The 24287-nt window shown below is 39.9% G+C and overlaps 1 protein-coding gene across 13 annotated transcripts in view; it reads right to left on the reverse strand.

The window, feature by feature from the left end:
• Glrb (glycine receptor, beta subunit) overlaps positions 1–23910 on the reverse strand; it is a 70063-nt gene extending 46153 nt beyond the window's left edge. For 6 of the 13 annotated variants that reach the window (NM_001281969.2, NM_001345958.1, NM_010298.6 and 3 more), the window contains exons 1-2: positions 23767–23910; positions 22218–22368 (exon numbers count right to left, since the gene is read on the reverse strand). Coding sequence is in view for 9 of the 13 variants with exons in the window: in NM_010298.6 (NP_034428.2) it covers positions 22218–22339 (122 nt within the window). In the remaining 4 variants the exon portion in view is untranslated. Of the gene's footprint in view, positions 1–3377; positions 3534–19036; positions 19189–22217; positions 22369–23766 lie in introns of those variants that run through there. The other 7 variants (XM_030252427.1, XM_030252424.1, XM_030252426.1 and 4 more) reach the window with 3 other exon arrangements.
• Between the last annotated feature and the right edge of the window lie 377 nt (positions 23911–24287).

Below are 24287 nucleotides of genomic sequence, written 5' to 3' on the forward strand. Positions count from 1 at the left end.
ATTCAGAAATAACCTTAACCCTGATTAAGGTAATGAAATATTTGTACATTAACAACTATAAAAATTAAAGCAACAAATAGAAAGATAGCCATGTTTATGGATTAGAAGACAGTGCTGTTAAAATGTCCACACTCCCAATAGATATTTAATATTAAAGGCAATTATCTATTAAAATCCTCAAGATAGAGGCTTGGATGGTAGCTCAGTTTATAGTGTTGTCCTAGCATACAAGAGAGCCTGGGTTCAATTTTAAGCACCTCATAAACAGGGCATGGTGGCATAAGCTCCACCATCCTCAAACTTGGGAGGTGAAGGCAGGGATATCTAAAGTCCACGGACATTATTGGCTACACAGAAGGACAGCATGAAATACTGTCCTTATCTCTGACCCTATCTCTATGACAAATAAGTCCACAACCTAATGAAAATTATTACAGAAATAAAACTCAAACATCCAAAAATTCCTAAGGAGCCAAAAGAGACTCTGATGCTTGGACAAACAACTGAGAGATGTAGTTTAAGGAAGAAAGATCTGTGCTCATAGTTTCAGAAGACCATGGTGTGGAAGGTGTGCAGAGTGGTCTAAAAAGGAGAGAAAGAGTGACCCTTTTGCTCCCTCTGTTTCACCAATTATTCCTTCAAGACTCCCGGTATATGAGCTGGTGTTGCCCACATACATGGTATAGCTCTGTCACTTAGTGAGTCCTCTCTGAAAAATTTGAGGTCAAAGGCTTACCCAAGGATGTATGGGTATATATAGACACAAAATAATCAAACATTTTTAGAAAGGTTGTGTTTTAAGAAGTTATACAATTTCCTAATTTAAAAATATATTACAAAGCAAAAGGTGTATTAATGAAATAGATTATCAAGTGCATAGAGGCAGCCTGTAGGAGTTGGCTAATTTCCACTGTTATTGGCTATAGTATGAAGTTTTACACTGTGGTTAATAGCTGCTTTTTAATTTTCTTTTTAAGATCTGTCTCTCCTGAAAGAATATTTCATATTTCACATCCATTTCACAGGATGCCTTTTCTTTTTGAAACTATCCTATAATTTAATATATGCCAATCTGAACCTTCTCTATTCGGTATTCTCACTGCTAGCTAGAGAGTGGTGTGCATGTGTGTGTGTCTGTGTGTGTGTGTGTGTGTGTGTGTTAAATAAATTCTCCTAAAATATTTACCAAAATTTCAGTAGTTAAAATGGTTCTAGGTTGATGTAACAGAAGGGAACCAGAAATAAATACAGTATATAGCCAACTGATCTTCAGTTAATCAGCCAAGAAGAATGCAGAATGAGCAGAAAACATTGCATTTGACAAGTGCATTTACTAGGGAAGCCAGGCTTCCCTGAGAAAAAGAAAGAAACTGGATGTTTATCTTCTGGCTCACACAAAGATCAACTCAAAATTCATTAAAGCCTTAAACAGAAGATCTCAAACTTCAAAAGAAAACACAGGAGAAAGTCCTCGTGACATTGCTCTTGGCAATGATTTCACAGACAGACACCAAAAGTGCAGGCTGCCTGAGTCAAAGCAGGGCAGAAGGATCACAGAGCAAATGTGTGTCATGAAACAACAAAGCTGCTAGAAAACTAAGCCAAAACAGACGTATCCTCCTGACCCGAGAAGAGAGAAAAATACTGTGCAGAATGGAAAGGCATCAACAATGAAAGAAACAGTAATAAATCGGCCTTTTTTCAAAAAGAAATCTTCAGTGGAAGTTTATCAAAAAGACAGCATACTGAAATGCTCACAAGGACTTGGTTAACAGGGAACTCATGCAGTCTTACAAAGATGCTAGGATAGACATTATGGAAAAAAGTGTTTAGAGGTTCCTTTAAAAAATAAAAACAGATTTATCACATGGTACAGTAGTTCCAACATATATACCCAAGAGAAATAAAATCAACTTGTGAAAGAGATATTGTCAGCCCCATCTATACTGCTCTACTATATATAGCAGCCAAAGTCCAGAAACTATCCAAGCAACTTTCTGTTGAAGAATACAAAAGGAAGCATGTATTCAGTATATACATTATCCATATACATAGTATCTATAGTCTATGTATGTGATAGAATATATTCACCTATAAGGAAAGAACGAATCTTTATCTCCTGCATTAGTTTGGATGGAACTGGAGACCACTGTGTCATAGGAAATATGCCAGGTACATAAAGACCAGTAGCACACTATCTCATCCATATAAAAGACTTGAACAATGGGTCTTATAGAAGGAAGCAGAGGAGTAATGTTCATGAATACCTGAAAGGGGCTGAGGGCTGAGCAATTCAAAGCAGTAGACTAAGGGACATCGAAACTCAGGCGCAGAAGCCTCATTCTCATCTACTGCAGCACAACACACACACACAGACCACACAGACACACACACACAACCACACACAACCCCCCCCACACACACATACACACACACACACACATTACACACACACACACTCACACACTCACACACACACACACAGACCACACACACACACACACACACACACACACATCAAATTCCTCTGAACTCTATCAAGCTCTAAGGTACTGTCTCAGAAGATTAGACACAGAAAAGAATTTCTGTCTCTCCATCAAATGACCGTACTAAGAAAAGCAAAGAGGCAAGCCTGGGGAGATGGCTCGGAGGGGACATGTTGAACAAGCATGGAGACCTGAGTTGAAATCACCAGAACCCACATAAAGCCAGATGCAAGAGCACATATCTATAACATTAGCACTCCTACACCAAATTCAAGACAAACACAGGAGAATATCCGGAAGACGGAACTTCTACATCTCGAAATGTCATTGACCTGTACCATAATTATCTGCATGCTCTGCTGAATACCATAACTCGCCTCTAAAACAGACAAAGTTTGGCATCAAACTCTATAGTCCACTCAAATCTGAGACTGGAGAACTGGTGCTGTCTATTCTTCTAGAGAACTCAGTTCCACTCCCAGTACTCACATGGTGGCTCACAGTCATATGTGCTCATTTCCTAGGAGCGGGTGCCCTTCCTGGGCTCCTGAATATACATGTGCACATACATACACAAAGAGAAAGGGCTCATACACATAAAACAAATATAAATAAATCTTTGGAAAAAAGCAAGAGTCATTGATCATATAACCTTATATTTTGCAAACTAATATTTGTAATATACATGTAATTTGTATTGTTCAGGAAAACATAGTACATGAGTGTTCATGTTCAGCTCTCCCGCTAAGTAATAGGTATTTACTTTAAATGTATGTGGTCAACTATCCTGCTACATGCTGTTATGCAACATATCACTCAGAAATTTCCTAACTGTACATCAAAGGCAAGATCGTCCTCTCTTCTGACAGAAAAGAACCAAAATAGGTAAACCAGGAATGGTGACAGGCTTGCAGTCCCAGCAGTTCAGAGTCAGAGGTGAGATGACAGTGAGCCCAGCCCAGCCTAGGCTGTCTAGGAGCATCTGCCTTAAGTACAGGGAGACAGAAAAGACTTGGTGCTTCCAAGCCTCTCACTCTGCACATTTTCCATTTCTGTGGAAGGGAGGGGAGAGGGAAGGAGAGAAGAGGAGGGTGGAATGGGAAAGAGGGCAGGGGAGGAAGGAAGGGAGAAGAGAGAAGAGGGAAAGGCAGGAGGGGAAAAGAAAAAAATAGAAAATCAATATACAGCTGACCTTTCTGTGAGTTAAGCAGGCCTGGCTAGCTAGATTGGAGGCCTGACTTACAGCTGACATGCACTGTGGCTCGAGACATTTGGTAGCTGCCTCTGTGAGCTTCTCTGTAAACAGAGAAGATAACTGCAGGAAACTAATTCGCAAAAGGCCTGTCTCAGCAATGAATTATGGCAGCACAAATAAAGAAGCTAGATTAGCAATGATTCTGTGAGACAGACAACTCCTCGGAGCCTATTTGTGTCATGTGGAAAGGAAAAGAAAGCAGTAACTGTTTGGAATGATAGACATCCACAATTTACTCTCGGCCACAAAAAGCCATGGCCATGGGATTTATTTAAGCAAATATGCTGAGTATTTCCCTTCTTCTATAAATGCATGCTATATATTCATGCATCTTCCTTCCCCCAAATCCCCACTCTAATCCCACTCTTCTCCCAAAATTGATGAGACTAAGTTTTGAAAGGCAATATTTTCTCTGCCACTACAAGCCAATTTTTGAAAGAAGTAAAGACGGGATATTGAGGTATGAATAATTTAAACTTCAAAGCTCCTTAAGTAAGTCACTCCAGAGACACCACAAATCATTTAGATAAAGGGGCTTTGTTCCTGTCAGGAACTTAGTGGCAAAGCCCAAGGCCACCCCTAACATCATATCTGGCTCTGCTATCATGACTCTTTCACTCTCCTTTATGTCAGATCTTATGTGCAAATAATCTGTTACCAGAGACAAAAGCAAAGCAAAGCAAAACAAAACAAAACAAAACAAAACAAAACACCCTGTCTTTTGAATGACTTTCTTTGTTATAGCCCCACAGGCTAATGTGAACAGTGATGGGCAAACCCCACTATCCAGCAGGAGCAACCAACGAATATGGACATTATTCTGAATACTAGATTACCTACCTCCTTCCAGGACAGAAAAAGAAAGTTAGCCCTTTCTGTGTCTATAAATTATTGCTTAGCCATCAGTAACACCCTAGGTTGGAAAAGTTAAAATCCACAGGACTCCTTAGAAAGAAACTTTACCCCTCCGCACCATATGCTAGTTGCCTTGTGGGTTAGCATTTTCTAGCATATATGATGAAATCTCCAGCAACTTTCCTGATCCTTTCAGTCACCTTCAGAGAATGAGAACTCCTTTCTGGCACCTTCTTACCACTCAGAATTGTCACTGCACATTCAACTTGTCGAGTCCTGGTCACAAAACTGGATGCCTGATGGAAAAGCTCGAAACCAGCTAGGCCCTGAGACAGAGACATATAAGAGCATTGTCCCTGGCGTGGCCGGTTCCCTGTGCTGGCCTTGCACTTACTGATCTATACTTCTTTGTGCCTTTCTCGGATCCTGTCTCGGGAATTTCTGTTTGTTTGCTTGATTGTTTTTTTTTTTTTTTTTTTTTTTTTTGTTTGCTTGTTGGTTTGGTTTGGTTTGGGTTCCCTTGTACCAAGAGCCTACCTACTGCATAGCCCAGACTGACCTCAAGCTCACAGCAATCCTTCTGCATCAACTGCCAAGAAGGAGCTTTGGCTGTTCTCCAACTTCAGCTCCTGCCTGCCCCAAGTCTACACCTTACATCGGTTCTATTGGAGTCCAGCCCCCTCCTAGGTTCTTGTGGACAAAACCCCTTCTCTCTTAACTTCCCCATCCTTGTGCTTTTCAGCTGTCTTCACTCTCTTCTACCTCCTATACACCACATCTGAGTAACAGTAAATAATCAATATTCTCTTTCCCAGCAGAAATTCTCCCCATCCCACACAGCCTGCATCTCTGCTCCATGGCCCCAAGGCCTTGGCCACTGCTGCCTCTGGGTTCTTGGCAAGAATGAATCACAGTCTGCCATGAGCCTGCAAATGCCAGGGGCAGGCATGATTCTTCCTCCACGTGCTTCTTACTGTGTCATCCAGAAGGAAATGCACTTTCCTTACAGCTCCATGATCATAGTGTAGAGACGCAGCTGCACTCAGGGCTCCCTTGAATGCTGTCTTCCTTGGTCTCCTCAGCCCTAACAGAGCCTGAATAAGAAATACTTACTTAGCTAAGGTCTCCAGCCCTGGCTTCCTTTCCTAGTCCTCACTGCTTGCAGCAGGGCTCTGATTCCTAACATTGCTGTGCAAGGGCTGAGATCTATTGCTTTTTCCTAGTCCTTAGGGCTTTAGCCAAAACCAATACTTCTATTTTTTTTTCTATATACTCATTATTATTTTTGGAAAACCTATAAATGCCCCCCATGGTATTACTAACAGAAAATACAATGTTATATTATGTTAAACACACAATTTATATGAATATAAATACTACTATTTAATTAAAATGAAATATAAATAATTATATTAATAATTATTACTAATTAGTAATTGCATTAATAATTCAGCTATTATTATCACAGCTGAGGTTGAGTACTTTATAAAGGAAAGAAGTTCACGTAACTCTCAGATTTTATGGTCCAAGAGCAGAGTCATGTCATGACTCTCAAGCATGTCAAGAAGCAGAGAAGGACTCATCATAAGGGAAGCCAAACAGAGCAGTCTTATTTCTAGCAACTTGCTGTCCTAAAAGTAAACTCATTCTACACAACTCTCTAGAGGAGCCAGGACCAATCACCTTCAACTAAGTAAGATCTCTTAAAGTACCAACACCTCAACTCACCAAAATGAGGACCAAGCCTAAAGCACCTAAACTTCTGGGAAGATGTGGTTGCTAATAGCCCTGGGATTCCTTGTAATTTGATGCTAATTACATTCTCCTGGGAGGGTCTATGATTAAGGAATGAGTCAGCACTCAGGTGATTTCCTATAAACCTTTCCTCCTTAATTTTTAAAATAAAGGCCAGAGCCAGTGATTGGTAATTGGGTAGATTAAGGGAAGGTTGAGCTAAAAGTTGGAAGAGAGAAGAAGGAGGAGAGGAGAGGGAGAGGACGACTGAGGAGGAGGTGGAAGGGAAGCAGAGAAGAAGCACATGGCCTGGAGATACCATAAGTTACAAGGGCTCTCATAGATGTGGAAGATGGTAGTGTAGCAGTAGATCTGCCCAATCTAGGTGCACAGCTTGTATTCATATTAATTGAGTTGTGTTTTTATTGCCGGAACATATTTGGGTTGGAGATTTACTGCAACAAGGTATGCCCAAGCAAAGGTTGCAGTTATGGTATCCCTTACTATCAAATAGCAAGCAAACATTCTTCCTTACTGAATCTGGGCATGACATCACATGAGGACATGAAGTCAAGATAAACGGGCATAGTTAGGCAGAGATTTTAAAGCAAGAATTTAAGAATATTCGAATGAACCAACATTTAAGTAAACAATATATAATAAAACTTAATACCCTATAAACTAAAGTTCTTTGTCCAGATCAACATTTTAAACACAAACTGATCATTTTTATAGGAAATAAGACAAACGAAAAACCAAAAATCTTTCCTTCTATATCCACATCTATTCAACACAGCTATGAACTGATGCGGTGGGTTCCCATCACTGTTAAAAACCACTAAGGAACATGTGTCTATGAGAATGCCTGGGAGTGTAAATATATATCAGATGTGTCCAGATTCCTACAGAAACCAGAAGACAACAATCGATTCTCTGATATCAGAGTAATAGATGGTTGTGGGTGGCTGATATTGATGCTGATAACCAACCCTGAATCCTCAGGAAGAGCAGCAAGTGCTCTGAAACACTGAGCCATCTCTCCACCCTATAGCCACCAGTTTTCATGTAATAGGACACGGGTCTGGGAAAAGGCATCCTGTAAAATTATGTGCGCTGCATGTAACATTCTGTTATTCTTAAAAGTTTAGTGAAAACTTCGAGGAAACCCAGTAATTAAAATAAATAAGATTTAAAGAGCAACAATAATGAATTGTGTTCACTTGGTAAAAGAACCAGAATGGACAGAATTACACCTCAGTGCTATGATAGGCTTGTTTTCAGCTGGTAAGGGTTTAGAGAAGATCTGTGCTCACCTCTTAAGAGTTGTTTTCTAATCTTCCAAAGAACCAGGATGGCCTCTGCTATACATGGAATCATAAAAATGTTAGCCTGCCCCAGCTTCACAATAAACCATGCCAGCAATATGACCAACTCACTCTGTATACTCTGCATGCATTTCTCAGGAAGATGTAATGCATCACACCAGGCATTTGCCCTCACATAGGAAAATATGCCATAAATGCTGTCTCTAACCTGGCCAGCATCAAAGGTTACAAAGAAAGCTATGTCCAATGAAGTTATGCAGATATTTTCCTGCAATAACATTTTCTGCTTTCCAAAATTAAATAAAAGTCCAAGGACGTTAAGAATAATATTAAAAATGCAAAAATATTCTTTGAACTTTGCTTCAGATATTCTGTGATGACAAGTTAAAGTAACCTGCTTTAGAACCTTTGTTTTGGGTAGCACATGAGGCTAGCTGTGCCATTACCAGAGGAGAAAATGGAGGTGTTTGGAAGCACTATCTGCTCCATTAAGGTCAGAGACATTTGAAGTGATATGTCTTCAAACAGGCTATGTGCCTCTGAAGGAGAAGCTAATTTATTTCATATAGAAATTGCAGGAAATATTTCACTTTAGTTACACTGAGAAATCCATCAATCCCTACTATCAGTGCCTCTATTTTATAGATCTGGTTCAGTGGAAGGGCATAAGACAAAACTGAAATGAGCCCATGTCTCTGGGAGCTCAGAGTTATGTTTTCTTTTCAGAACTAACTCAACCAGTTTTGGTTGGAACTTGTAATTATTGGCATTGTATCTTTAGTACTGAATTTTGCACACGTTACAGGGCAGGGACTCTGAATAATATGTGGCTTTTGGCTGAAAGTAGTAAGATATGAAGGGATGGGACAACTTCAGGGAAAAAAGCAGGGCAGACATCAGGAAGAAGTCACAGAATATATCACAGTAAAGTGGAAGCTGAGTAGTTTAACTCAGAAGTCACTGGCCATGCAGAGAAAAGCTAGAAGGAGAAAAGGCTGGCCATAGCAGAGAAGTGAACAGCTGTCTCTATTCCAAACATCCGAGGTGCCTGCACACTAGAATACCAGTTCTTAAAGCCTGCTTTGCCTACCTGCAGATTGCCCACACCATAGTCAAAACTATTCTCTTAAAACCAGCAGCACATTATTTACTTTGTTAAATATTGACAATTGTGCTCATCACTCGAAGACCATGGTGGATAAAACTGCTTGCTCACTAGACAAAAATCAAGAAAATATTTAAATGTATTGGCAATCCATTCTTTGCCACCACATACAACGAAAATCATTGTACCACATACCACCAAAACATAATAATGACCAAATTATAGCACTACACATCAGTACATAAAACCCCACACCTCCAATATTTAACACCACACAGCACCACAACATGGCATATACTAATACATAACACTACACATCTCCAATACACACTATCTCCGATATACATCATCACACACCACCAAAACAGAAACTCACATAACCAGTACTTTAACACCAAATTTCATGTAAACATACCACCCACTGCCAACATAAACCAGACACCAAAACCTAAGTTCCCACAAAATCAAAATATACCACACACCACCAATATATAAACCCACACAACTTATAAGTAACACCACAAGCCTTCAAAACGTATCAAACATTAACACCCTAACAGCAACTTACACAAAAATTTTAATGTCCCTAAGCAGTGTTTCTAAAGAAATACTCAGATAAACATAATTTTACTGCATTTTGAAACTACAATCGGCATTGTACCAGCACAGTGCTATAGTTACCATATAAACTGAAGAGTGTTGGGAATAAAAACATTTGGGTAGTTTTACTTATGGGCTAAATTAGATTCCTAGTTTTCATGGAAGGTCATTCACAGAATACAAAACAAGAATAAAAGAGAAAAAGAAAAAACAAAACAAAACACTACACGTGAGGTTTTTGTTTTGTTTTGTTTGAAAAAGTAATAAAAAGATAAACATGGCTGTATGAGTTGCTAGTGACAAACACACATTTTCTAACACAAATCAGAATCTTAGGAGGACATTAACTCCTAGGAGTCTGAGCACTTCCCAAGATGTATATCCTCTCTCCACTGACACAGAGAGGGACACTCAATGGCAGTGTCATTTGATGCTGTGTAATGATGGGATCAACCTCTGAACGACATCCAAAGCAGGCAAGCAAGTATCTTCTAGCTGCTACTCTATGTTTTTATAAAATCATTTCTGAACAAAAGAGTCTATTCAATGTGCATGTCCAACCAATGAACTGCAATGAAACAGAACAAAATGTTCACTGATCTGATTGTAGGCTTCACATAAAATCACTCTCTCTTAAGGAAATATCATTTGTTAACTTTGGCACAACATTAAAGAACATTCAAAATAAGGAGAAGCTATTTAAGTGCTCTTCCCACTCCCCATTTCACGTGGTCATCTCTTCTTCATGATCAGCCGAATTAATATGCCATTGTGAACCTAATACAAACGTGCATGGGAGAATGTAAATAAGGAGTCTTCCATGATGTTAGCCCCCAGACTAACACACGGCAATGCAAACCAAAATGCTATTTTCACTAATTTAAAAACAATACTTACTGTGAAAATTTCATAAAGTAGTTATTCTTATTAATATTTAATGCCTACACTACATAAAATTGGTTTTTCTTGCTTGTTTGTTTGTTGTACTGGGGATTAAAACCAGGACCTCACACAAATACTCTACCACTGAGCTGCGCCCAATGCATTTACAGTGCAGTACTGTAAAGTACAGTAGGAAACGGAAATTGAATGGCTGGATATCACATAGTAAATACAGCTAGAGATAAAGATGTAGATACATCATTTCCCTATGGTCCCTAGTCACACACAAAGCCAGAAATTGCTACAGATAAAATATGGATGGGAAGGCCATGTAAGAGTCAAGAATGACTCTCGGGAAAGACCCAAGGGTTAAGGAGTCAGAAAAAGCAATGTATCCAGTAGTAGTCAGAAGAGTTAGCAGAAAGACTCAGCAGGGACTTCTAGAAGCTAACCATGAAGCAAGGAAAAGATGGAGAGGTGGACACAGGAGTGTGCTGGGATGTAGAGAAAAGCACATGGTCCTTACCAAGTAATAATGGTTCCAAGGAAGTGACTAGATTTATTTATGAGGAAGAAAATATTATCTGTGTCAAAAATTAGAGTAGAACTAGATGTGCACATTAACAAATAAACGACCCAAAGTGCTTCACTTCTTGTCCAGCATGTGTGAAGAGACGTGCAAGATGAACTCATCCTACTGATACCACTTCTAACTGCACTGCCATTAAACCATGGCTGTGTCAAAAGATTAGCTCTTGTTTTCCAGTGTAATCACTCACTTATCTGATTCAACTGTGTTATCGATCATACACGGAGCTCTGATGCACAAACCTTTAAATAGCCAGGTGCTAATCTATGTGGCCACCTCCTCTCAACTGTTGGCAGTGAAGATTCTTAACATACATATGATTTAACTAGGAAGTAAAGACCTCATCATATGAGGGATTTAATTTAATCAAAGGCCAAAATATATGATGTGAAAGAAAATGATTCTGGGAAAGAGCCCAACACCAGTCCTAACCACAGGGTTAGGAAAATTAATTTAAATACTATTAATATCCAAGGGATACTTGATTTTGGTTGGATCTCCTCCAGTTTAAAAATCACTGTGGTGACCAAAAGAGAAAAAAAAAAAAAAAAGCTACTAAATAATTCCCTTTCTTCTTCAGAGGCGTCTAAAGTATCCTTTAATTTACTTATGTCTTTTACAGTTCCTCCTTTAGTCATGGTTACATAATTTTGCTTATACAAAAGCAGTCTAATTTATTTCACAAAAAAAGCCTTAATCAGAAGTTATTTATATTTCTACTCTTTAAAGAAAAAAAAACCTGCAGTAAAAGAAATCCGACAACACACAATAGACATTCAGGAACAACCAAGTACCAATTGAGACCCTATGAACAAACTCCACATAATTTTAACTCTTGAAAATTATAGCAACAGGCATTTGGCACAGTATTACAGGTGAGTAAATCGGAAGATGGATACTTTTTTTTTCTTCCAAAAGCTGAATTTCAATCAGTTCCCAAGACATTAACTAGTTACCCTTTACAGAGCGCTGTTACTTCACAGAACTCCCACTTCCGACTGAAGCTGCTGACTATTTAAACATTCTGTTCGGACAAGGCAATATTTATTCAGCAAAGTCCCGAAGAACTGGCAAAATCTGGATAAACAGAATTATAAATGTAATAATAACAATAATAATAATAATAATAATAATAATAATAATATTAAGGAGAGGTTAGGAAATGGAGCAGATCAACCTTTCTAAAGCAAGATTGTAGCTGCACCCAAAGTCTGGAATATAAATTTGAAAGAGTCCCTTGAAGTCTAGGTTAAAGAAAATGTGCTGGAAAATGTGTTACTGATTGCAGGACTATCAGGAAGAGAATGGAAACAGTGTGCGGAGACATATCACAATAAGGCACGTCACTGGGAAAACACCATGACAAATCTGTTGACATCGGTGTAAGAGGAGATGCATGGAAATGAAACCCGAACATGACGGTAGAGGAGCTCATTTCAAAGGAAAGGTGCAGCTCCCATTTGGGCTTCATGCCTGACTGACTGGAATAATGGGGATGCCAATTTTAAACCCTGAAGAATTGTTTGGAAGGACAAGATCATTAATTCAAGTGATTGCAAAATAACAGTATGCGGGCAAAGAGAAATTGCAAAATAGATAGTATGAAAATAACTAACTGAACACTAGAAGAAGGAGGAAGAAGAAAACCCTGGTCTACATGGACAGTGATGACAGGACAGACAACCCCCACGTGCATCCCTTCTTACATGAGTGATATCTTTTTCAGTCAAGCCTCTCATCTTTGGCCAACATTTTCGTCATGAATAGTTCTACTGTAAGTACACTAAGCACATCCTCCTCAACTGGAAGTAAGTAACGAGCTACCCAGTCTGCTAGTGAAGCTAGGCAAAAGAAACCAGAGAGACTAACGACCACCATAATCATTTGCATAAACATGATGGCTTTCGTTTTTCCTTGTAAATTTGCCCCTCAGCAATATATACAACTGACGCCGTGCATATATTCTGGCATTAAATGTTAAAAGAGACAAACATTCTCAGAGAAGGTATCAAGTGCATTTATATTTATATATAATAATTTAGGTTATAGGCAAAGTTATAGAAATAACTCCCATTGTTTTTTTAGTGCGTCACAAGAGCAAAAGTAAAGCTGGGTTACTTATGTCATGGTTTTAACACTAGCATGTCAAGGATTGGAGAACACTTAGAAGATATGGTAAATATGGGCTGAAATGATTGCACACCCATAGAAGAACTACCTCAATCACTAATGGCTTCATGTGAAACTCCTCAGAAGGAAAACATGGTACAGGCCAGAAAAAGAAGAAAGAAAGATTTTGTAGAAAACACATAGACCAAAACTCTGAAAGCAACACACAGTGTTTCACAAGATGGTAGCAATCTTTGGTGTCTTGATACCAGAATTTGCTGATAGCAGAAGTAAGCAGCTGACTGTGCCCAGCAATGCCCTGGGAGTGGTAGCCTGTGCAACTCATGTGCAGAGGCTAACTAGGTTGAGAAGACAAGATTAGGCTCAGAAGCTATACAAAAACCCTGGCTCCAAGCAGCTCAGTAGATGTAGGTTCCAAAATACCTCAACACACATGTACTCCAGCAGCAGGTGGCCCTTCCAGTGATCATGTCTGCTCTGAGGAGGATTTCCTCCTCTGACTCTGGTGACCACTGGTCATCCAGCACCCTCACTGACCTGCATAAGCGCAAATGAAGCCATGAGTAGTTAGCATCCAGCGCTCTTAACTAATACATTTCTCAAGAATCTGAAGCACTGCTAACACCCACAAACTGTCCTCCCCAACCAGCACTGAACATAGGCTTGTTCTGCAGCCAACCTGACTTTCAGCTTTCTTCCTGCTATCTTGACCCAAGGTCTATGAATGGACCTTGCCTCCGAGTATTGGTGATGTCACTTAGAGCTACATTTTTGATTGATATGTGTTTGTTGTGAGTTGTCCCACATCTTTAATGTTTGCATAATAAGCCATACATTTGAAAAAACAAAACAAAAACAAAAACACAGACTATCTGCAGGTCTGTGACACACATGCCACATTCAAGACATTTCTCTAATACTCTTCATAAACATGCTAGTTCACTTAAAATTATCAGCTGCCAGATGGTTGAAATGCAGAGTTCTCGCCTAAAAATGAGCACCAGGGGCTGGGGAGATGGCTCAGTGGTTAAAAGCACTCACTGCTCTTCCATAGCACCCACATGGCAGCTCACAACTGTCTGTAACTTCAGCTTCAGGAGATCTGAAACCCTCACACAGCCATATAGTCAGGTAAAACACCAATTCACATGAAATAAAAATAAATTAATTTTAAAAAAATGAGCCCCAGTAGTTCAGAAATGACAAAACTAGTAATACATACCAGGACACTGTCCAGGCAAATCAATGAGAAGGAATTGCTATATCTCCTATGACAGAAAACTGACATACAAATCAAGGTCCCTCTAAGTTTGTTAAATCATATTTTTGCTATTGTTAGTATTGTTAAATATATTTCAGTTCTGGTTTTTAGGATATGCAAATACAGACCTATATTCACAAGCCTGTTTATGGACATGTTGATCATTATCATCTATCATCCTGAAGTCATTTCTGGAGAGGTATGGAGGATTGATTTATCTTTTCCTGCTGGATTCGGTCAGAAGGGAGATTTTTCTGGGTTTGAAGGAGATTTAAATAAAACTTATATGAAATTTCTGAGGGAAATTATAGTGTTTAGTTTTCTTTCTTTATTGAGTTTGGATTTTTGGGACAGAGTCATTCTATACATTTCTGTCTGAACTGGAACTTCCTATGTAGATCAGGCAGGCCATGAACTCACAAAGTGCCTCCTGTCCCTTCTTCCTGTGTACTGGGATTAATGGCATGAACAAACCTGACCTAAAGGAAAATTATGTTAATGAAGGTCATTAAATCCTTCTTACCAACTTAATATCAAGGCTTATGCATTTTATATACTAGAACCTTCCAAGTCAGTCCACCAAAAAAATAAAGGCACATCTGCCTAACTGGACCAAGAGAAAATTTAAATGTGTAGAATGACTCAATCTCTTGTTTTTAATTAGACATTAGATACAATGTCAAGTCTACAGAAAATTTAAAAATATCACAAATTGAAATATCTTTAATCACCAATATACGATCTACCTAGCTATTCATTTTCAAATCCCCTAACATAGGCCAGCTAAACAAATTTCCTATGTCAGAGTGGCTCTAATGATGATACCTGCACCACCCCTGATTCAGTCAATTACATTTCATCTGATTGCTAGTAAAAACTTAAGTCTAAGCCAAAAGTCTCACTCCATATAGCTCCTATTCATTAGCCTGGCTTTAAGCAGATGCCAAACCATAAAGTCTAGTTTCTTATTCATGTCACAGATTTTCAAGCACTTGCAAACAACCTTCAATTATCTCATTTCCTTTAGCACTTCCCAGTATGAAAAGATCTTAATTGCTTCTACTATTATTTCTCTGTCCTGGGAATACTGTGTAAAACAGTGCAAAAATGCCCTTAAACTTTGCTTTAAATGTCTGAATAAAACACTATACATATATATGTATATACACATTCATTTGTATCAATATGATAACATCATCAAACATTTTCCAAATATTCTATTAACCATGCTTGCACAAATAGTAGGTAAGCCAATTTCCCTATCTCATTAGGTCTTTGTCCATCACTTTATTTTTATTTTGTTGTTATTATCATAAAAAATAAATGGGTTTCATTATGACATTTTCCTATCTGTATAACATTGTGTTCCATTCATATTCATCCAAGTATACATTCTTGTCAGTGCCCCTACCCTCCTGCAAGATAGGCCCACTTCACATGACCTGTTATATATATATTTATATATATATACATATATATGTATATGTATATATATGTATATATATACACACACATATATAGTATATGTATGTAGTATATACTTAAATATGTATATATGTGTATATATGTATGAATACAGCATGTGTATATGTATATATATATATTACTATATCTATATACAAGTGGATATATACTACATATGATATTCAGTATGCAACTCTTATTTCTGAGCCTTAGTTTCTTAATTCAGGGTTATCTTGGCTCCCAATTCTATCTCACATCACCGTTTCCAATGTTACAAATTTTAGTTTGTTTTTTGTTTTCTTTAATATTTCTTTTTAATCATTGATAAAATGCTGAATAAATGAAGCCAATGTTCTGCCCCTGACAAACATAACCCAGGGTAAAAATATTCAATTCATTAGCCTAGTTGTGAATAAATCTAGTTGCCCATATGCTGAGACCATATCAATTGATGTAAAATCCAGACATAATAGAAGCATTAAGAAGAGGACAAAGGCTTTTTGGTATCCCTTCACTTATTAAAGAAATTATCACATGATTTACATTTTGTGCCAGGCATTCTGTTTTCCCTGGTAATGAGTCAAGTAAGCATTGTTCTCTCATGAGTTTACAAATATCTGGAGAAGATCCAGGAACAATCATAACCATGGATGTAAAGAAGGTTGTACAAATGGAGAAAGTTCTTATTGAAATCAGACTGTCCCAATGAGGAAAGAGAATGGGATCGCTTCCCTACAACATAGTGCCAGCTTACACACACAAACACACACACTCACACACACACACACACCCACCCACACACACACACACACACACACACACACTCACACACACACACACACACACACACACACACGTGTTTCTCAATAGAGGTCATAGTTTTATATTTAGGTTGATTTTGATGTCATTATGGTCAGTTTGAGAACCTACATACAGATTGGGAAAAAAAATCTTTACTAATCTCACATTCGATACAGGACTAATATCCAAAATTTATAAAGAACTCAAGAAGCTAACCACCAAAAACCCAAATTATCCAATCAAAACTTAGGGTATATAACTAAATAGAGAATTCATAACAGAAGAATCCTGAACAGCTGAGAAGCACCTAAAGAAATGTTCAAAGTCCTTAGTGATCAGGGAAATGCAAATCAAAATGACCCTAAGATTTCACCTTACACTAATCAGAATGGCTAAGATCAAAACCTCATGTGACAGCACATGTTGGCAAGGATATGGAGACAGAGGAACACTCTTCCATTGCTGGTGGGATTGCAAACTGGTACAACTACTCTGGAAATCAATCTGAAGTTTCTTCCAAAAACTGGAAATAGACCTACTGAAGACCCAGCTATACCACTCTTGGGAATATACCCAAAATATGTCCCACCATGCCACAGGAGCACATGTTCCACTATGTTCATGTGGCCTTGTCTGTGATAGTCAGAAGCTAAAAACAACTCAGATGCCCCTCAACAGAAGAATGGATACAGAAAATGTGGTACATTTACACAATGGAATACTATTCAACTATTAAGAACAAGAATATCATGAGTTTTAAAGACAAATGGATGGAACTAGAAAATATCATCCTGAGTAAGGTAACTCAGACCCAAAAGAACATGAATAGTATGTACTCACTGGTAAGTGAATATTAGCCAAAAAATGTACAGAATACAATTCACAGAACTCAAGAAGGTTAACAAGCCAAAGGGCACAAGTGAGGATGCTTCAATCCCACTTGGGAAGGAGAAGAAAGCAGTCATGAAGGGCAGAGGGAGGGAGTGTGGGAGAAAGGAAATGGAGGGAAAGGGGAGAACATGATCAGATATTATGGGGGGAGACAGGACTGAAGCCCTGAGGGCCAGCAGAAAGAATGGAAACAGGCAACTTCAGGAGGCAGGAGGTGGGGCACCCTCCAGCATGTACCAGAGACCTGGGAGGTGAGGGATTCTCAGGACTAAAGGGAGGGACCTTGGATGAAGGGCTCTATAGTTAGAAGGGGGGGGGGGGACTTGTAGAATCCACCTCCAGTGGAGAGGCAAGACATCAACTGGAGGGAGGGGATTGCCATCCCTCAGTCAAAAGCTCTGACCCAGAATTGTTTCCATGTGAAGGAACTGTAGGGGGAAAAATGGAGAAGAGACTTAGGAAAAGGAGGTCCAGTGACAAGCCCAAATTGGGATCCAGCTCAAGGGAGGCCCCAGGGCCTGACACTGTTACTGATACAGTGGTGTGTGTGCAGACAGGAGCTTAGCATGGCTGCCCTCCAAGAGGCCCAACAAGCAGCTGAAAGAGTCAGATGCAGATACTAGCACTCAACCAATGGAAGGAAGCTGGGAACCCCTGTGATTGAATTAGGGAAAAGCAGGAAGAGGCTGAGGAGGACAGGCTCATGGGAAGACCAGCAACCTCAACTGACCTGGACCCTCGAGATGTCTCAGAATTTGAGCCACCAACCAGGCAGCATACACCAGCTGATATGAGACCCCTGACAGACACATAGCAGAAGACTGCCTGGTCTGGCCGCAGTGAGAGAAGATGTACCTAGCTCTTGAGAGACTGGAGGCCCCAAGGAGTGGGGAGGTCTGGCAGGGTGTGGGTGGAGGGGTGGGGACATCCTCTTGGAGACAGGGTCAGGGAAGTATGGGATGAGGAGTAGGAGGGGGAGCACACTGGGAGGAATGAAGACTGGACTGTAAAAATTGATTAAAGAATTTTTTAAAATGCTGAGTGAAGAGGATATATGCAGTAGTGTGTGTATTTGTAAAGGTCTAGGCACACAGACTGAGGCTCAGTAGTGAACAAGTGATAGTTACTGCTATGAATTTCCAACAAGAGCCTGGAGGTGGGAGTTAACTAACACAGCCAGGGAGCACTGGTGCTTTAACTATTGCAAAGAACAGAACGATGATGGAGATGGGAAAGAGCAGGTGTGCACTGGGTCATCCACAGGCTGGGATGCAGATGTTGGACTCTAGCCATCAAAGATCTTCTGTGTAGAGACAAGAAATGTCAGCCACATCCAAAGAGCCATGGAATTCCTGCAAGGCATCTCAATATTGGAATGACCCAATTAGAACCAAGTTCTCAGGGGAAAATACCAAAGCAAAACAAACCAAAGCAACAACAAACCAGAAATAAAACGAAACAAAACAGCAACATAAACTCTAGAGTCAGTGTGGAGCAGAAATATCCGGGGGGGGGGGGGTGGGAGAATAGTGAAGAAGTTAAAACAAGCCGTATTATAGATTATAGAGAAGACAAATCAGATAACTCTGTAAAGCGGCGAAGGTAGAGACACTGCAGAGGTGGTAAAGAAGAGCGACTGAGCTGTTGACTCTTGGTACCTGCTGAGTTTGAGACGCTGATGTAGAAAAGGTAGGTCAAACGTGATCCGAGGATGGCCAAGGAGGTCGTGTGGTCATTTGCTGGCAAAGGGCCACTGTGTTAGGAGAGGTGTGGAGGAGTTCTGAGAGCAGTTTTCGCACATTGAGTTGAGCTTTGGAACAGAATGGGACAGTCAGGATGGAGGGTGTTACCCTCTAACCAGCTCTGAGCTAGACATAAAGTTCAGGGAGTTTATGGTATATGTATGGTATATGTATGGTATATGTATGGTATATGTATGGTATATGTATGGTATATGTATGGAATGTGTATGGTATATGTATGGTATATGTATGGTATATGTATGGTATATGTATGGTATATGTATGGTATATGTATGGTATATGTATGGTATATGTATGATATATGTATGGTATATGTATGGTATATGTATGTCATATGTATGGTGGGTGAGTGCAACTATATGCATAGGGTTAGGTGAACTCTTAGCAGCAGAATGGAAAAATCACAATCTTTCTGGCCCCTGCCCTGTATTTTAAAATGTACATTCTCAGAACAGACAGGAAAAACTACTCTTTTAGTGAAAAAACAAACATAGTTAATTTCTATTCCCTACAAATATACTGGTGAGGCTTATATGCTCCCATGACTTAGCAATGCCACTCCTGAGAGTGCTTAATAAGAGAAACAAAAGTTCACCAGGCAAGAACCTCATGATATTAAGTACATTTTCTACCCTCAATTTCTGAGATTTCTAATTCCAACTCTGCCAATCTCTCTGTATTAATACACTTAATAAATTTATACAAAATAGTTTAGGTTTCTAAACTACAAATAAGCATATAAGATTACCTTACAGCACTTTACTATGGCTGAGAGTGTAGCCTGAGTTTTTACAGCACTTTCATATAGTAAACCAAATTCCAGCCAGAGAAAACACTTTTGAATTTCTTAAGCTCTTAGTCTTAAGGCTGATTTTCATTTATTTTACTTCAGTTTTGTTTTTTTAGGTTAGGTCTTACTGTATAAACCAGGATGGCTTTGAACTCCCAATTCTCCTACCAAGGGCTGGGATTATAGAATCATATTCCTATGGAAAGAGATACTTATTTATAAAATGAATCCAACCCAAAAAATATACAAGTGTATTTTGCCAGAGAATATTTATCTGTCTGTCTATTTACTTTAATGATCATGTATGCACGTGTGTGTCTGCCACAGCAAGCATGTGGCTGTCAGGAGAGCTCTGTAGAAACTGGTTCTCTCCTTCCACTGTATGAGTTCCAGCGACCAAACTCAGCAGAACACATTTATCTGCTGAGTTATAATCTCAGATATGTTTACATATTGATAAGGTAGATGTTGGACAAGATTACTGCAACCATCAATGAAACTTTACTTATTCTCATAAAAAAATTAAAATAAATTTAAGACTATGGTAGAAACTAGCAGAGATGAATTTTCAACTCATGATGTAACATAAGAAGTACTGTGACAAGAACTCAATAGGCGCAGATGGCACCTTATGAAACCTCATAATTTTCACATGCTCTAAGAGAAACTTTACTATCTTACCCCATTTTCAAAAATCTGTCTTAAATAACTATAGACACTATATACATTGACCACTTATATACTTCGGGCAATTTAGTAGTGTAGTTGTGAAAAAGAACAAGTGTCCTCTAAATACTAAAGTAAGGTAAATGGAGGCAACAAGATTTGCTGTTATGATCTTTAAACAATATGACTTTGGATGCAGGAAGTACAGAAGGGGTTTGACTGGAAGGTAGTAACCATAGCCTCACTCACTTGTGAAAAAAAAAAAAAGCCAGACTGGTCCATGATAGCCTGACCCTACCCTCACCACACCCAGTTACCACAACCACAAGGCATTTACCAGCTTGTGTCAACAAAGAATATCTAGAACTTGAAAATGTGTCTTTCTCAGGAGAAGGCCTAACATCCTCTAGTTCCCTCGGGGGCTGATCTGATAAGGACACAAAAATCTTAACACTGAGGAGTTTTGATGTCAGCTCGTGGTAGGCCTGACCTGCCTCTCACTCCTCAGCCCAAGGGTATCTTACCCAGAGACCAAGAAAGTGCATGCATATAATTCAAGGCTAGCCTACACTTCATCCTGACATAAAATGCTAAGTAGGTAGGCTGTCGATGGTAGTTAGGAGATGCCTCTGGACATGATATGAAACTTCCTGAATGCTAGACATTAGTCTCCATGACCCTGCCTTCAAGCTTTTAAGTCTCCACATCTCTATAAAGTATCAACTACAATGTATCTATCAAGTCTAACATCTTTTCTCCCTAAAAGGCACTTTATGTTTCTTACAGACATTTATAAAACTTCAATGGTTCTTGATGCTGGAATAAACTGTTGTCTGTGGTCGATATAATTTCTCAACAATAGTAACTGGAAAATGGCCTATAACAGCAAAATAATGACATGTGTTATATTATTACCTAAAAACACATAATCTTTAGAAGTCATTACTTAGTGTTTATCTGTTGTAATGGTTGGATATTTCCAGCTTTTATTGACCATTAATATTAACCCTTCTCAGAAAAGAACCCAGGCTGATAAACTTTGACTTTTGGGAGACTGTAGCTGGATGGTTTTTTCCTTTTTTTTTTTTTTTTAAAGAAAAGTACTTCTATATTTTATCACACACTTTTTGAGGGATACACTAAATTCCTTTTGTAAGTCCTTTACAAAAAATACTTCAGAATAAATGTCATGTACCATGCAAATTTACTTCCACTGTGTATAGCAATGTAAATATAATAGACCTCAAGATAATAGTTATCTGCTTCTTAATGATTCTCATTTCAGATCATTTTAAAATCTACCCTTTGAACTTGTATTTGCTCAAAGCATGGGCCCACAGCATCCAATTAAAGTTGCATATCTGGTCAAATAAAGCTATAATAACTTGTTTCGCTTTTGTAAATGATATGGAAAGGTGTATTACAAAGCTTCCTTTACCAACAGGAAGCCACCATCACATTTCAAACATCTGTCTACTCTGACATCTTGCAAACAGGACACAGTAGGTGCATGAGTGGATGCAAACAGTGCTGTAGGTGGGCATTTTTATAACCGGTCTGGTTTTCTAACAAAAGCAGCAACATCGCTCTGCAGAAGGATATACGATGTGAGGAACGTACGATGGGCACAAGTACTGCTTCTTTTTCCCCTTCCCTTTCTTGGAAGACTTTTCTTTAGCACAAGCGTCTTCAAACAACAAGGACATTAAAATAAAAAAGGAGATTGCCAACGAAAACTTCATCTTGAAAACGGAAGTTTCAGCAGCTCAATCTAGGAGAGAAAACAAGAAGGTATTCACACTTAGGGAGCATGTGATAAGCCTGTGACTTCCCTTTAAGGAGCTTCTCATGATGGCTACCCAACGGGCAATCGTATCTCAAATCCTACATCACTGAACGTTTGAGTGTCCTTTATATAGCAGGAAAGCCTATTTATAGTCATGGTGAGACTCAGTTCAAGTAAAGATATAGAGAAAACCAGGTTCTAGTAACAGACAATTGGAGATTGTACAATTTCCAAATCTGGGATTATATGAAATTAAAATTTGGCATTAAGTTGGAGAGTATTTCAAAATAGGTTCATACCTGTAAGGATACTTAACCCACTGTTAAAATGGTTCACTCTAGCTAGAACACTTGATGTCAAATTTTAAAATGTAGGTTGTATGGATTTCTATGCTTTTTTTTTTTTTTCAAAAAAAAATCACTAACGGACTTAATTCAAAGGAAAGCAACAAACAGAAAGGTAAAGGAAGACTGGCATGAAACACTCTAAACTCACTGCTTGTAAAATATCATTAAATTTGCATGCTACTTTGTACCCTAAAAATGCCATGCAGTAAGTTGACTTGTTAGTTTTCCCATTCGTGTGGGAACTCTTGTACCAGTCATCTTCAAAAGATAGTTCTGAGTAATAGTAAAGAAACAAAACTGGAAGTGTGCTTCAGATAATGTTCCTACCTACAAATTAACATCACTGCCTATGCCCAGAAGAGAATATCCTTGCCAAAGTACAATAAACAATACAGCAAACCCTCAAGCATTTACTAACAGCAGAATAGCTAAAAACAAACAACAACAAAAAACAAAACAAAACATCAACAACAAAAAAACCCTCTTCTGTGTGCTTTGTTTTCAGATCATAAAATTGTTTTCTGCAAACTGAGACCTAAACGCCCAATTCCCATCCCACTCTGTTATCTGGAGCACCAGTGTCCTGTATTTACCCGCCCCCTCTTCTCAGGTTCACCCCATATTTATCCTATACACCCCCAAAGCAGGCCCAAAGGGCATGTCACTAGGTCCTTCACCCGCAGCCACCTCTACCACTCTGGGATGAGAGTCCCAGTACTGCAATAGGTCTGTCCCCACTTGGCTCACAGCCCCTTATCCTCCTGGAGCGATGCTAGCTGCTACAGCCGGGCTCCCGCGCGACCCTTGTCCGCAAGGCTCTGTGGCTTTCCAGAACGGCCGGCCGCTGCAGGGCCAGGTGAGCCTCCCCACAGCACCCCAGGGCCCTCGGCGCCTCTGGTCCCCAAACCCCGGCCCCGGCCCCCGCGGGCATCGGACACTGCGTCTTGCACCGAGCCCGCCTCGGGCCCCAGCTCGGCCCCGCCGCAGTGCGCAGACCCGAAGCCCGCGCCGCAGGGAGCTCGCCGCCAGGCCTTACCGCACGCGCCCCTCAGCCCTCCGCCGAGGTGACGGCGGCGCAGGTGGCGGGCGCAGAGGCAGCTGCGACCAGCGAGTCCCGCCGCCGCCCGCGCCACCGCCGCCACCGCCGCCGCCGCCGAGTTTGACGCGCCTGCTCCGCCCCTGAGCGTGCGCCGTGGCGCGCCGCGGACAACTGCGGGGACCGCGGGCGGCGGAGGTCGCCACCGAGAGGGACGAGACGCTGCACGGTGGTGGTGGGGACGGGGATAAGGGAGGGAGAAGGGACCTTAGGGCTCTTTGGAGGGCATCATCGCAGGACCCCAGCGGGAGACTGTTAGAAAAGGAGCTAAAATAAAGGAGCAGGGCTCAAGAGGAGGTTTGTGGCACTAACTACATGATGTGGGACAGCAGTTGGCCTTCCTGAACCAAAGTGGACGAGATTCCTGTGGTTTCATCATCTTCTCTTTCTGCCTTCTATCTTAATGTCGGAATGATAATTCCAATTTCTGAAGTCTGATCTTTCTACTCAGGCTTCATGTG

Source organism: Mus musculus, chromosome 3 (genome assembly GCF_000001635.26).
Source record: "Mus musculus strain C57BL/6J chromosome 3, GRCm38.p6 C57BL/6J".
NCBI lineage: Eukaryota > Metazoa > Chordata > Mammalia > Rodentia > Muridae > Mus > Mus musculus.